Source organism: Temnothorax nylanderi, unplaced genomic scaffold (genome assembly GCF_030848795.1).
Source record: "Temnothorax nylanderi isolate EJ_2023f unplaced genomic scaffold, tnyl_v1.0 TNYL_tig0029_pilon, whole genome shotgun sequence".
Taxonomy (NCBI): domain Eukaryota; kingdom Metazoa; phylum Arthropoda; class Insecta; order Hymenoptera; family Formicidae; genus Temnothorax; species Temnothorax nylanderi.
Window position 1 is genome coordinate 1,202,109 of NW_027249091.1, and position 15,191 is coordinate 1,217,299.

The window sequence follows — 15,191 nt, forward strand, 5'->3', positions numbered from 1 at the left end:
AATGACAGCAGCGAGAAAAGAAATCATTTCGAGAAAGAGACGAAGACGATTCATCATTTTAAGATAATTTCAATCAAACTCCTGATTAATTTAATCATTGATAAACTTGTCAAGCAATGCCTGCACTATTCTGTTAATTTATATACAGGGGATTTATCATGAAAAAAAAAAATAAAAATAATTTTGCTTTCAATAAAATTCTGCCAGTAAAATTAATTATCGATTAATTTATCAAATAATACTTTTGTCATTCTGCAAATGTAGATAAAACTAATTTTTTGTTGTTTAACATATGGACAGAAAGATTTGGAATAATACAATTAAACATTTGTTTTAATTCTGCAGTTGATTTATTAAATAATACCTATGTACTATATTTTATTAACATATCGAATTAACTTTTTTTTAATATATAGAAAATATACCAGAAATAACAAATTATATAGTTAGAAATTTAACTTTAAGCAATTCTGTCGGTTGAATTAATCGCCGATTAATTTATCAAGTAATATTTATACTATTTTGTTAACCTAGTTAGAATTAATAATATTTTGTAGTTTAATATACATTATATTTTTATAGTTTTTATTATAGTTTAATATACATTATATAAAAGGAATTACGAATGACAAATCTATATAGTTAGAAATTTTGCTTTAAACAGTTTTGTCGATAGAATTGATCGCAAAGCACATTAAATCAAAACAAGGAAAAAAATTTTTTAAAACTTGCCAATTCAATTTAAAAGTAAAAAGTAAAAAAGTTTCATGGAAGAATGACTGCAGACATGGTTCATGGTCTGCAAACTGAGACTATCGTGAGAAATTATTTTTTGCAATTCTACTGGATTAAAAGTGCAAAACGAAAATTTTAGTTTGTCAGAAATAAGTTTGGGTTTGCATAGATTTTTTCGGGGTGGAAGTGCAGGGGGGGGAAGGGTGGAGGCCCTCCCCCGCCCACTTCTAATATTTTTTCATACTATATACAAGAATCATTTCTAAATTATTTATTTCAAATAATTTTGCGCACTTTTATATCACTGCGCATGCTTTCTCTGGCATGCACTTGTACCCTGCCGATATAGCATATTTCTTAACCCGAAAATTGTCATTTTTAGTACTTTATCTTTATAACTTTTGTTCTACTTGAGAGCGACGATTTTAACTTATATATTCGAATTTAACACGTCAAAATACATAATATATTGTTAAATTTCAGCCAAATCGGTAAGGAAGCCACTTTCCTTTACATTCACCATCCTTCATATTCCTCATCATCATCATAAAATGTGATTCCCCTTTGATATTCAAGGATGGACACGTGTGGATATTTTTCCTTCGCCTGAACAACGAACGCCTGGCTATCACGCATGTCATCGGACCAGTTCCGTATAACATAGATTGTTTGCAGTTTAGGACACTGCTCGAGAATTGCGAAACTAGATATATCCCACAAGTATAATTGTCTTAAGTTTTTACACAGTGTCAGTCCTTCGTAGGCATCGTTAATGACAGTTACCATGTTCATCGCCATACAGGAATTCATCAAATTGACTTCTTCTAAGCACTGACAGGAGGAAAACAATCTACGCCAGCTATGCTTATCGATTGTGCAATTATGGTTCCTGTAACAAAAGTCATACTATTAAGTGGTTTTCCAATCGCAAAAAGAAAAACAACAACCGTTTCATAGTGCTTGCAAGAAATGTAAACACACACATTTTAATAAAGAATAATGTTTTAAAAGAAAATGTAACACACACGTACATCTCCATCATTGCCAGTTTTCGTAATTTCTTGCAATCAGCGAGGGCATGAATACCTCGCGATGTAATAATATTGCCCGATAAATCTATTATTTCCAAGTCTGGACACGAATTTCTTAGCTGTATTGCAATTGCGTCTAAATGCAGTGGTATTACATCATCCCACAAGCTAGGCTTCCTCAGATTTAAGTCACGTATCCGGCGAGTATTTTGCAGTATTTTGCAAAGAGATTCAGCTCTTATACAGCACCATCCAAGGTCTAATTTCTCTAGAAATTCTAGATTTCCGAGACTCGAAACTTCTTGGTCCATTCCATCCAGAGTACAATAACTGAGATCCAATACTAAAAAAAAAAAAAAAAAAAAAAAAAATGTATATATTGGTCATATAGTTTATCTGTAATCTCAACAATCATGTTTATTTATGTACCTTTCAAATTTTTGCATATCTTTGAAATTTTTAGTAGAACTAATTTGTCAACAAATTCGCAGTTACTTAATCGTAAGTGCGTTAAACGTTTGCCGTAACTATTTAGAAAGTTTACGAAATCCAGAGCAGAAATGTAGCTTCTTGTAAGATCCAACTGTTGTAAATATTTAGAATATTTACATTTAGATGCAAAATAAAACAGAATTTTATCATAACAGAAGGATGAATCCTTAGAGTTCCATCTAAATAAATGTCGTAAATTAAAACATTTGAAAAAAGAAGAATCCTGATGTGTTAAATTATTGAGGCGTTCATTTACTTTGCTCATACGGTAAAACGACATCATATCCAAGTATTTTAATATTATTAGTATTATTTCATCCTGCAAAAACAAAATATAAAATTGTAATACATGAGATTATATTATAATAAATTATTACGAGAAATGAAATATTCTTCGAATATTTTACAGGAAGCGTAGAAAAACTGTCAAGTTGCTCCTTGGATTTTCCCGAAGAGAGTTTGATATCTTCTATAAATTTTACATAATTCCAATGATTTCTTAATAAAGGGTGATATCCCCGTTTAGAAGATGGTATATCTTTTTCCTGAGATACTTGCTTGTGCGCGAGCTTGCTCTTGTGAAAACTTGTTACCATGTCGCTGCAAATAACATTGGAACACAAATTTATTTTCATTATTAACACAGCGTATTTTTGAAATCGTTTCTATATTACTAAAATCTTTAAAAATTCATTGTATCATCTTTATTATAAGATTTCAAAAAGTGATTTCTACACTTACATAGGCCGGAACTGTTGCAATTTCTTCTTTAAGTGTCGAAACGTCAGGAGAAAACTGTAAAATGCGAGTATTGATAAATAATAGCATATTTTTTAAATGTGTGGCTAAAAAAAAGTTGTTCAAGGGTTTTATAGTTCAATAATGGTACTTGAAAGGAAAATACACGAAGAGAACCCGCTCAAAAAAGTTGAATTATTGAAGCACTTGAAAATTGGTTTCGGTAGACGGAAAAAATGAGATTTGAAGACAAAAGCAATGTTATTTTTTTGGAAAAGGTTACTTCTTATTTATTATTTATAAGTAGGAGCAATATAAAAAAAAACATTAAAAACACGTAAAATGCAAAATTACTTACTCGTGGACAAAATTAACGAGGTAGAGCCAGTGATGCTAGACGGCAGACGGAATAGCATGCTACAGCATGTGGAGGGCACGGCTGTGCAAGGTACAGCAACGCACAAGCTCCTCCGTGTAGCCGACACGCCGAGCGTAACATGCTGTTCCGTCTGCCGTTTAACATCCGAGGTGGACACCCTGGGTCTTTGAAGGCACACACTTTGATTGCTCGGTATCGCGCAACGAACTGTCGAACCTCAATGTCGCTTGGCAGTTACATGCCGACTATCACCAAGTTTTTTTAGGGAGTAGAGCCAACGTAAGCGCTGAAGTCATTCGCGTGGGAATCATAAATGAAAAATTGACTGTGCCTTAAAAGTCCCACAGTGTCCGTGCAGTGTTAAGAAAATAAAATAAGATTACTTAATGTCGATGACAATTATATAATACCTTTTATAAATAATGCAATATTTAGGAAATTCCTTTTGAAGATCAAGTATATCCAAATATGCATTTTTATAATCACGTGTTGTATTATAAGGGTCGAACAATTCAGAGGAATACCACTTGTCTCGAAAATTATTTTGTTCTTGTTGAATTCTTGAGAATTCTTCAGAACAACGAGAAGAACAAAATCTCTCTGAACAAGAATGTCGTTGTGCCCGAATGCGGTGTAAGAGATTAGTTATACTGTTATCTTCAGGATTTTTAGGAAAAATCAATTTTGATGTACCGATCAGCATCACAGCATCTAGCTGTGTGCAAGAGTTGGATATAAATTGTAATCTGAGCATTTTGGTTTTAAAGTTACAAGATCGTAACGGCGGAGAAAATATCCGTGATTCCGAACGTCTACGTTTGATTGGATGACAAATTTCGTAGAATTGAGGCGGTCCACCCCATAATAAAATCCACCGACCCTCATCTTCAGAATCTTGAGCCCAAACTTCAGTTACGTTCCCAAAATTATATACTTCATATATAGAGATTCTGATTGGATATACAGCTTCATGAAACTCGAGATCTTCAAAATAAAAATTATAACCTTTTCTGAACACAAACATTTTCCTTAACAATATCTTATTTATCAATTCAAATGTTACATACCAATATGATGAAAATAATAATCTTTGTCAAATTCTGATACAAAAGTATATGGCACTTGTTTCTGCCATGGAGATATTGAAATATCGAAATCATACGTCTCCTGTATTAAAGTACTAATTATTACCAAATGTTGTAGCATAAATTAGATTTTGCGATTTTATACTTTCTACAGAACAGAAAATACACATACCAAAAGAAAATCTTCACGGCTTGGAAAATTGCTAGGTGTTCCAATTATATTATTACGAATATTACTTATGCTAGTAGTATTCTTACAGTCCTTTGTGGATATATTGCTATCCTTCACAAATTGATAGATGAAATCAACATAATCCTCTCCTACCGCTACTCTGTCAGAATAAGGATATCTGACATCATTTTCGCAATGTGAGGAATAATAATTGGATGTCATATTCTCTCTCTTAAAAAAGATGGAAAATATAAAGTAATAGTTGTATAATAAAATGTAATGATGTAATAATCTTTTCACAACACCTCCACGGAAAGTCCGACTTTCCATGCCTGTAGAGAGGGGCGAAAGTGGCCAATTTCACGCCAGGGAGGAAAGTTGTTACTTTCCTCCCTGTTTAGCGGGTGGAAAGTGACCACTTTCCTCCCTAGGGCGGAAAGTGCTCACTTTCCTCCCTAGGGCGGAAAGTGCTCACTTTCCTCCCTGTTTAGCGAGTGGAAAGTGACCACTTTCCTCCCTAGGGCGGAAAGTAACGACTTTCCTCCCTGTTTAGCGGGCGGAAAGTAAAGTAACGGGCAAATCTTAAAACATATATAGGAAGCTTTCCAGCAAGTGACAAGTCGACACAAGTGTCGTTTTGTCTTTGTTACTCATTCCTAAAAAAAATTATATTCTAAAAATTATATTTCTAACATTTTATTGTCATTTTGCTTCCTCATAGAGGAAGCTTTGTTTTCGTGAATTTCGTATATGAACCTTTGATTGGGTATAAAGTTGGGTCTAATCAACCAAATTTAAATAATTTACATATGAAATAGGGGTAGAAGAAACCAACAAAGAGATTGGTTTTTGAGTTTTTGATGCCAATATGTTCAGAGTGTTCTAAAATGTCGAAATATCGCATTAAAATCGCATGTCTGTATGTGTGTGTATGTGCAGATTTGATGTCCGTGATTGCTCTAACTTCCGTAAATATTGAGATATCGGGCTGTTTTTTTTTTAATCGATAGAGTATCATTCAAGGAAGGTTGGTATTGAATTTGGCGATGATCGGTAAAGGGGTTCTTTTTTAAAAAAATTTTGAATTTTTTTGGAAATGTCCGTGGTTGCTCTAACTTCCGCAAATTTGGAGATATCGATCTATTTCTAATTTTATTATATTTTTTAGTCTTTTCTACCCCTATTTCATATATAATTTTTTAATATTTGGTTGATTAGACCCAGCTTTATACGCGATCAAAGGTCCATAATTTTGATCGCATATAAAGCTAAGTCTAATCAACAGAATTTAAAAGAATTATATATGAAATAGGGGTAGAAAAGACCGAAGTAAAAATTGTTTTTTGAGTTTTCGATGCCAATGTGTTGCTTATGTTCAAAAACGTCGAATTTAAATTTTTTGAGGATCGGTTTTGAGGATTGGCTATCCATCAAATAACTTAGGGTAGATTGAGGCGAATCGGATTAATATAAGTTGTAAGACAATTTTCGTTAGTATTTTATTTTAAACGAGCAATTTTATCGTGCTATTAATTTTGTGTTATGTGGGGGGCTTCGCCCCCCACACCCCCCCACCAGGGGCTTCGCCCCTGGACCCCACCGGACGCTTTACTCCTAGACCCCACCAGGACTTCGCCCATGGACCATGCATCACTCTCTTTTTCTCTTTCTATTTAACTACACGCGCGTACAAACTGTACGAATGGAATATCAAATGCATACACTCTACAGGCATTCAAAAGTCGAACATTTCCGTAAAGAGGTGTTGTGAAAAATATCGTGTGCACCTCGGGTCGAAAGCTTTTTCAGACTCGTGTGATTTGCCGGCCTCGCCTTCGGCTTGGGCGACAAACTTCACACTCGTCTGAAAAACGCTACTTTCGCCCCTTGGTGCACAATATACTATTGCGCTTTGTTAATATGTCAATAAATGCTATATTATAATATCATATATATATTTATAATTATACTACAAAGTATACTTATACTTACTTGTAAGAGAGTTTATTTTCTTGTTTCCACGTGTTGAAGCGGTGAAGGAAGCGTACCGTTTGACCACGTTTGACCACACGTTGCAATTGACAACATTTTTTCACTGGACCAGCCAATCAGATATATTTTTATTTTAAATCAGCCAATTGGTGACGTGGTCGATTGGCGTGGCCACTCAAGACGAACAGTGGTCACTCGCGGCACTATTTGCAGCTCGCTGTCGGTAAACAGCGGTCTGTATTACCGATAGAAACCCTGTATTTTGTATATGTAATAAAGGCCATTGCACGTAACAAAGTTTTAGCACAGATTAATAGATTAATAGATTAATAGATTAATCTATTAATCTGTGGTTTTAGTCATAATCGTAAGGCCGTAAAAAAATAGACCAATCACAGTCGATTATTCTCCTTGTGCTCGAAGAATAATCGAGTGTGATTGGTCTATTTTCTTACGGCCTTACGATTATAACTAAAACTTTGTTATGTGCAATGGCCTTAGGCCCAGTGTCCACGATGCAAGAACTGTGTCCAAGTTTCGGTTTAAGCCAATGAAACTGCTACTTTTCTGTAAGAGCTGCAAGTTGATTGGCTTAAATCGAAACTTGGACACAGTTCTTGCATCGTGGACACCGGGCTTTAAGCGACGATTAAGGCTCAGACACAATGAGAAAAATAAGGAATAAGATAAAGGAATAAGGAATAAGGCTTGTTGCATCTCACTTTAATTGTACGTGTACTGAAGTAAGATGCGACATTCCCTTATTCCTTATTTTTTTATCTTATTCCTTATTTTTGTCATTGTGTCTGAGCCCTTAATACGTATATCATTATATTCGTGAGAGTATGGAAAGTCGCTTTAATCGGTGAATAGAATTTTCAAATAAATATTTAATGATAGCAGCGAGAAAAGAAATCATTCCGAGAAAGAGACGAAGACGATTTATTATTTTAGGATAATTTCAATCGAACTCCTGATTAATTTAATCGTTGATAATTTAAACTTGTCAAGCAATACCTGCACTATTCTGTTAATTTATATACATATAGGATTTATCATGAAAAAGAGAGAATGGAAATAATTTTGCTTTCAATAAAATTCTGCCAATAAAATTATAATTATCGATTAATTTATCAAATAATTATACTTTTGTCATTCTGCAAATGTAGATAAAATTAATTTTTTGTTGTTTAACAAATAGACAGAAAAGATTTGGAATAATACAATTAAAAATTTGTTTTAATTCTGCCAGTTGATTTATTAAATAATACCTGTACTATTTTATTAACATATCGAATTACTAACTTTTTTTTAATATATAGAAAATAGACCAGAAATAACAAATTATATAGTTAGAAAGGAGGATATTATAAAAAAGGGCCGATTTTCGCCTAAAAAGGTGTAAGTAAAAGGAATAGTTTTTTTTGTAGATTTTAATCTCCTGAATACGATAAAACTATTAAAAAGTTCGTGGCGCTTGGGGAACACCTTGAAAATTAAGCATAAACGTGATACGTATTTACAGAAATTCGGATGATATATGCTACATTATATCGCATAAAAGACGAATTTATGTTTATAAATGAAAAATTATGTAAAATGTGTTCAATATTGTAGGGTACGTATGTTGTAAACGTATATTTAGTACATTACAAAGAGTGATATCGCAAGTGTTCGCTGCGAATCGATTCGACTGACTGCCGATCTCCACGCTATTTCCCCGATCTTTAAGACAACAGCATCAAAGTTGTTTGTTAGTTTTTCGACGACGCGCATGCGATATAACGTAGCATATATCATTATCTCATCCGAATTTCTGTAAATACACCACGTTTATTAATTTTCAAGGTGTTCCCCCAGCACCACGAACTTTTTAATACCTTTATCGTATTCAGGAGATCAAAATCTACAAAAAACACTATTCTTTTTACTTACACCTTTTTTGGGCGAAAATCGGCCCTTTCTTAATATCCTCCTTTACTTTAAGCAATTCTGTCGGTTGAATTAATCACCGATTAATTTATCAAGTATAAATATCTACACTATTTTGTTAACTTAGAATTTTTAATATATTTTTAATATATATATTTAAATTTAATTTATAATTTAATATTTAATATTTAATCCCCCTACATATAAAAAAAATTACGAATGACAAATCATATAGTTAGAAATTTTGCTTTAAACAATTCTGTCGATAGAATTGATCGTGAAGCACAAAATTTTGTTTCCTAGTTTGATTGACAAAATTAGGAAACAAAATTTTGTAGAACTAGCCAATTCAATTTAAAAATAATAAGTTTCACGAAAGAATGACTGCAGACATGGTTCATGGCCTTGGAAACTGACCCTATCGCGAGAAACTATTTTGATTCTACTGAATTAAAAGAGCAAAACCAAATTTCAAATTTGTCAGAAATAGGTTTGGGTTACGTTAAGTTAGGTTTTTCGGGATGAGAGTGCAGGGAAAGGGGTGGAGCCCCTCTCCTGTTCACGCATATACTTCTAAATTTTTATAATGCTATGTACAAGAATCATTTCTAAATTCTTATTTATTCCAAATTTTGCACACTTTTACTGTGCTTTTACATAACTGCGCATGTTTTCTCTTATGCTTATGTACTTGTTGTATCACAGTATAGATAAGAGCAGTATTAGGTACTCTAAGTGTCGGTGCCTTTGATCTTTGTGGCAAACCGTCCGCCATGTTGTTAATTGTGCAAGCGCCCTTCAAGCTGGATGCACAATGAAAAACACAGGCAAAAGGAGCAGGGAATAACATTATTCCATGTTTATTTGCATCCAGCTTCAGTTACCATGCAGTTACTATGACAATCGCCATGTTATTAGTTGTGTAAATCGCCATATTCATTTTTAACTTCTTGACGGAGTGTATGTACATACACTCTACCGGCAGGAATGCCTGGATATAATACATATACATATATGTCATATACATATCAAAATGTTCAGGCATTCCTGCCGGTAGTGTACATACCTATACAGTCTATACTGTTCTTACTTATACTGTGCTTGTACCCTGCCGATATGGCATATTTCCTATATAACTCCTCATTTTTAGCACTTTATAAGAAAATATTAAATATAACTGCATCCCCCTGATTTTAGGTTACCACGGAGGAAGCCACCTTCCTTGACATTCATATGACTGTTTGCGACTATTGTCTAAATAACTCTGTTGATATTCGTGGATGGACACATGTGGATATTTTTCCTTTGCCTGAGCAATGAAATTATGTACAATATGCATGTCGTAGTACGAGCACAGTGAAACATAGATTGTTTGCAGTTTAGGACACTGCTCGAGAATTGTGAAACTATACATATAATTCAAGTATAATTGTCTTAAATTTTTACACAGTGTCAGTTCGTCGTAGACAATCTCATTGATGGGCCCCATCCAATTGCATAGATACATCAAATTGACTTCTTCTAAGCACTGACAGGAGGAAAACAATCTACGCCAGCTATGCTTATCGATTGTGTAATCGATTATGCAATTGTTCCTGTAACAAAAGTCATACTATTAAGTGGTTTTCCAATCGCAAAAAGAAAAACAACCGTTTCATGGTGTTTGCAAGAAATGTAAACACACACATTTTAATAAAGAATAATGTTTTAAAAGAAACTGTAACACACACGTACATCTCCATCATTGTCAGTTTTCGTAATTTTTTGCATTTAGCGAGGGCATGAATACCTCGCGATGTAATAATATTGCCCGATAAATCCAGTATTTCCAAATCTGGACACGAATTTGTTAACTGTATTGTAATTGCGTCTAAATGTAGTGGTCTTGCATTATGATCAAAAATAAACATGTTCAAATTTAAGTCACGCATCCGGCGAGTCTTTTGCAATATTTTGCAAAGAGATTCAGCTCTTATACATGACCCTCTAAGATCTAAATTCTCTAGAAATTCTAGATTTTCGAGACTCGAAACTTCTTGGTCCATTCCCTCCAGAGCACAATAACTGAGATCCAATACTGAAAAAAAACCCAAAAAATGTATAAATTGGTCATATACAGTTTATCTGTAATCTTAACAATCATATTTATTTACGTACCTTTCAAATTTTTGCATACCTCTGAAATTTTTAATACAGATAATTTGTCAACAAAATTGCAGCTACTTAATCGTAAGTGCGTTAAACAATCGCCGCAACTTTGAAGAAAGTTTACGAAATCCGGAGCAGAAATGCAGCTCTCTGTAAGATCCAACTGTTGTAAATATTTACATTTGGATGCAAAATAAAACAGAATTTTATCATAACAAAAAGATGAATCTTTAGGGTATGCATTTCTTAAATTTCGTAAGTTCAAACATTTAAAGAGAAAAGGATCCTGTGTTAAATTATTGAGGCGTTTATTTACTTTGCTCATACGGCAAAACGACCTCATATCCAAGTATTTTAATATCATTCGTATTATTTCATCCTGCAAAAACAAAATATAAAATTTTATACATGAGATTATATTGTAATAAATTATTACGAAATATAAACTTCAAATATTTTACAGGAAGCGTAGAAAAACTGTCAAGTTGCTCCTTGGATTCTCCCGAAGAGAGTTTGATATCTTCTATAAATTTTACATAATTCCACTGATTTCTTAATAAAGGGTGATATCCCTGTTTAAAAGATGGCATATCTTCCTCTCGAGATACTTGCTTGTGCGCGAGCTTGCTCTTGTGAAAATTCGTTGCTACATCGCTGCAAATAACATTGAAACATATTTTCATTATTAAGTAAATAAAATAAGATTGAATATTACTTTTAATATCGACAATTATAATACCTTTTACAAATAACGCAATATTTAGGAAATTTCTTTTGAAGATCAACTATATCCGAGTGTGCATTTTCATAATCACGTGTTGTATTATAAAAGTCCTCCAATAGATACATGTTCCAAGCATCTTTCTTTTGAGAGTCATATTGTTTTTGTTTAGAACAACAAATACAATAACTCGAGCAAGAATGTTTTTGTACCCAAATGCGATGTAACAGTTCAGATAAACTCTTATCTTCAGGATTTTTAGGAAAAATCAATTTTGATGTACCAATCAGCAACACAGCATCTAGCTGTGTGCAAGAGTTGGATATAAATTGTAGTCTGAGCTTTTTGGTTTTAAAGTTACAAAACCGTAAAGGCGGGGAAAATATCCGTGATTCCGAATGTCTGCGTCTATAGGATGTAGAAATTCCGTAGAACTGAGGGTCTCCACCCCACAATGGAAACCACCGACTCTCATCATCAGAATCTTGGGCCCAAACTTCAGTTACGTTCCCATAATTATATACTTCATATATAGAGACTCTGATTGGATATACAGCTTCATGAAATTCGAGATCTTCAAAATAGAAAATTTACGTATAACCTTTTCTGAACATAAACATTTTTCTTGCCAATATCTTGTTTATCAATTCAGATGTTACGTACCAATATAATGATAATAAATATCTCTAAAATTCTTTGATGCAAAAGTATATGGCACTTGTTTCTGCCATGGAGATATTGAAATATCGAAATCATACTTCTTCTGTATTAAAGAGCAAAAACCCAAGTAGCAAAGTGACGTCAAATGACGTCTTAATAACGTCTATGACGTTAATAAGACGTCTTTAGACGTCATCTTTGCTACTTGGAAAAAAGTACTATTACCAAATGTTGTAGCATAAAATTAGATTGCGATTACTTTCTATAGAAATATAATAATTCTATAGAACAATAATAATTATAGAGATAATAATTATACAGATAATATCAGGAGAGGATTATTACTATTCCAACCCAGAGCTGTGTTTCAAGTCTGACAATTTAGTCGGCGCGCAGTTTACTAAGGTTGGAAAATATATGAAAATTTAAAACTTTAAAATAACTTTTGCGCATCATTCATCGCGTCTCAATTAGTCCGCTTCTTTTATATTCGTGAATAACAGATAATATCAGAAAATGCACATACCATAATAAAATTTTCATGGTTTGGAAAATTGCGAGGTGTTCCAATTATATTATTACGAATATTACTTATGCTAGTAGTATTCATACAGTTTTTTGCGGATATATTGCTGTCCTTCACAAATTGATGTATGAAATCAACATAATCCTCTCCTACCACTACTCTGTCAGTATAAGGATATTGGACTTCACTATCGCAATGTGAAGAATGATAATTGGATGTCATGTTCTCTCTCTGAAAAAAGATAAAAGATATAAAGTAATAATGTAATAATCTTTGTGCTTTGTTAGCCATATATGTATGTCATACAAAATGCAATATTATTATAATATCATATAAAGAGTGAGTTTATTTCGTATGCCAATTATCTCCACCAATTATCTCAGAAAGTATTGGTTTACTGGAGAAATATTTTAGATAAAAGTTGAAGGGTTCAGAAAGGGCCAATAAACGATTTTATTAGATTTTAGGTCCGAGTCCCGTGTTCGGCCGAGTAGCGCCCAAGTTAAATTTTTTAAATGGAAACCTCCATCTCCTTGAAACTTTCATATATACATAATATTAAAAGAATTAGGGTATTATTGCAACAGTATATTCTTGAGACAAATTTAAGTCAAAATTCCTGTACCACTCATCTTTCCTCCGACAAACAATTATAAGTTTTCCTTAAATATCTCAAAAAGTATAAAGCAAATAAAAAATGTTTCAGACAAAAGTTGTTGAAATTAATTAGTAGAAAAAGACGACATAATAAAAAATGGTAGTTTTTATTTTAAAAAATGTGACTAGAGCCCTACTGGGCTTAACACGGGCCCCGGACCAAAAATCTAATAATCTAATATTCTATCGTGGCGTCTATTGGCCCCTTTGAACCGTCCAACTTTTATCTGAAACATTTTTCCAATAAACCAATACTTTATCTGAGATAATTGGCAAAGATAATTGGCACATGAAATAAAACTCACCCGGTATATTTATTATAATTATATTGCAAAGATTCATATCTACTTGTATAAGTTTATTACCTTGCTTCCACGTGGACCACGTGTTGAAGTAAGTGACGATACGAGATACGATGAATGAGACAGGCAGTGACAACAGTCTTCTTCTTCTTCTTCTTAAATTATGGTCTGCGAGCTGTACAGCCCTTAAGATGGCCAGGACGAATCAATTGTCGTATGAGCCGTAAGGCGTGTCTTAATTTTCAGTTGCACTGACGCATGAATATTACTGGACTCACAAACGGATTGTTAATCCGTATAGAACCCTAATCTTTAACCTCCCGTTAAACTGGGGCAATCCACCTCTTAAAAAAGAGGTATATAATAGTATATATGTGGGGTGAAGGGCGAACCGGAATCGAACCGCGGACCCTTGAGTTACTAATCACTGACTAATCACTCACGTAGCTAGAGTCCCTCTAATCATGATGTAATTATATTTACAATATTTACATCATGCTAGTGACGAACAGTGGTTAGTGGTTGCTCGCGGCACTATTTGCAGCGCGCTGTCGGTAAACACAGCGACCTGTGTTACCGACAGAGACCAGGCATTGCACGAAGAAGTTGCAAAGGACGTAGTTAGATAGCGCTACATGTACCGTTTGCTGCTCAACCAGCTCAATAAAGAGCATTCGCGTGATAATCTGTGACCATTTTCAGACTTCAACGAGCGCATGTTCCACGCGCGGCTTCGCGCGAACTACGCGAACTTGTTCAATCGAATTTTGTGCAGCGACGATTACATATCATTATTCGTGAGAGTACGGAAACTCGCTTTAATCGGTGAATAGAAACTCCAAATAAATATTTAATTATAGCAGCGAGAAAAGAAATCATTCTGAGAAGGAGACGAAGACGATTCATCATTTTAGGATAACTTTAATCGAATTCCTGCGATTAATTTAATCATTGATAAACTTGTCAAGCAATGCCTGCACTATTCTGTTAATATACATGGGATTTTTTGTCGTTTAACATATAAAAAAGAAATAGGAATAATGATGCTGTCGACAAAATTCTGCCAATTGAATTAATTATCGTTTAATTTATCAAATAATACTTGTCATTCTGCGAATGTAAATAAAATTTATTTTTTGTTGCTTAACATATGGACAGAAAAGATTTGGAATAATACAATTAAAAATTTATTTTAATTTTGCCAGTTGATTTATTATTAATTATATAATACTGTACTATTTTATTAACGTAGAATTATTAATTATTTGTTGTTTGATATATAAAAAATAGACCAGAAATAACAAATTATATAGTTTGAAATTTTACTTTAAGCAGTTATTCTGTCGGTTGAATTAATCGCCGATTAATTTATCAAGTAATATATACATTATTTTATTAACCTTGATAGGATTATTAATATTTTTTGCCGTTAAAAAAAAATTACGAATGACAATTACACAAGTCATATAGTTATAAATTTTGTTTTAAACAATTCTGTCGATAGAATTGATCGTCAATTAATTTGTCACGTAATCTCTGTACTATTCTGCTAACATAGATAAAATTATTGATTTTTTGTTATTTGAAATATGGAAAACAGGGATTAGATTAGGAATATATG

At 33.2% G+C, this 15,191-nt stretch overlaps 2 protein-coding genes across 7 annotated transcripts; both read right to left on the reverse strand.

Moving 5' to 3' along the window:
* Positions 1–991: 991 nt before the first annotated feature.
* Positions 992–5,859, reverse strand: LOC139770412 (F-box/LRR-repeat protein 4-like). Of its 3 annotated transcripts, XM_071702335.1 has the most exons (9): positions 4,633–5,859; positions 4,443–4,542; positions 3,786–4,359; positions 3,000–3,053; positions 2,666–2,858; positions 2,196–2,577; positions 1,767–2,109; positions 1,519–1,624; positions 1,293–1,438 (listed from the first exon to the last, which is right to left on the reverse strand). In XM_071702335.1, the coding sequence occupies exons 1-9, from the start codon at positions 4,960–4,962 to the stop codon at positions 1,412–1,414; spliced, it is 2,109 nt and encodes a 702-aa protein (XP_071558436.1). In that variant the 5' UTR covers positions 4,963–5,859; the 3' UTR covers positions 1,293–1,411. The 3 variants fall into 3 exon arrangements, with proteins under 3 accessions (XP_071558435.1, XP_071558436.1, XP_071558437.1); XM_071702334.1 differs by having other exon boundaries at positions 992–1,624; XM_071702336.1 differs by lacking the exons at positions 1,293–1,438; positions 1,519–1,624; positions 1,767–2,109 and having other exon boundaries at positions 2,317–2,437; positions 2,515–2,577.
* A 3,299-nt stretch (positions 5,860–9,158) lies between these two features.
* LOC139770414 (F-box/LRR-repeat protein 4-like) lies at positions 9,159–14,097 on the reverse strand. 4 transcript variants are annotated; one of them, XM_071702339.1, is made up of 8 exons: positions 13,634–14,094; positions 12,612–12,842; positions 12,089–12,188; positions 11,444–11,999; positions 11,166–11,358; positions 10,714–11,083; positions 10,291–10,633; positions 9,159–10,151 (listed from the first exon to the last, which is right to left on the reverse strand). In XM_071702339.1, the coding sequence occupies exons 2-8, from the start codon at positions 12,831–12,833 to the stop codon at positions 9,755–9,757; spliced, it is 2,181 nt and encodes a 726-aa protein (XP_071558440.1). In that variant the 5' UTR covers positions 12,834–12,842; positions 13,634–14,094; the 3' UTR covers positions 9,159–9,754. The 4 variants fall into 4 exon arrangements, 3 of the variants coding, with proteins under 3 accessions (XP_071558440.1, XP_071558441.1, XP_071558442.1); XR_011717734.1 differs by lacking the exon at positions 9,159–10,151 and having other exon boundaries at positions 10,497–10,633; positions 10,733–10,854; positions 11,021–11,083; positions 13,634–14,097; XM_071702340.1 differs by lacking the exon at positions 9,159–10,151 and having other exon boundaries at positions 10,497–10,633; positions 10,733–11,083; positions 13,634–14,097.
* Positions 14,098–15,191: the final 1,094 nt, after the last annotated feature.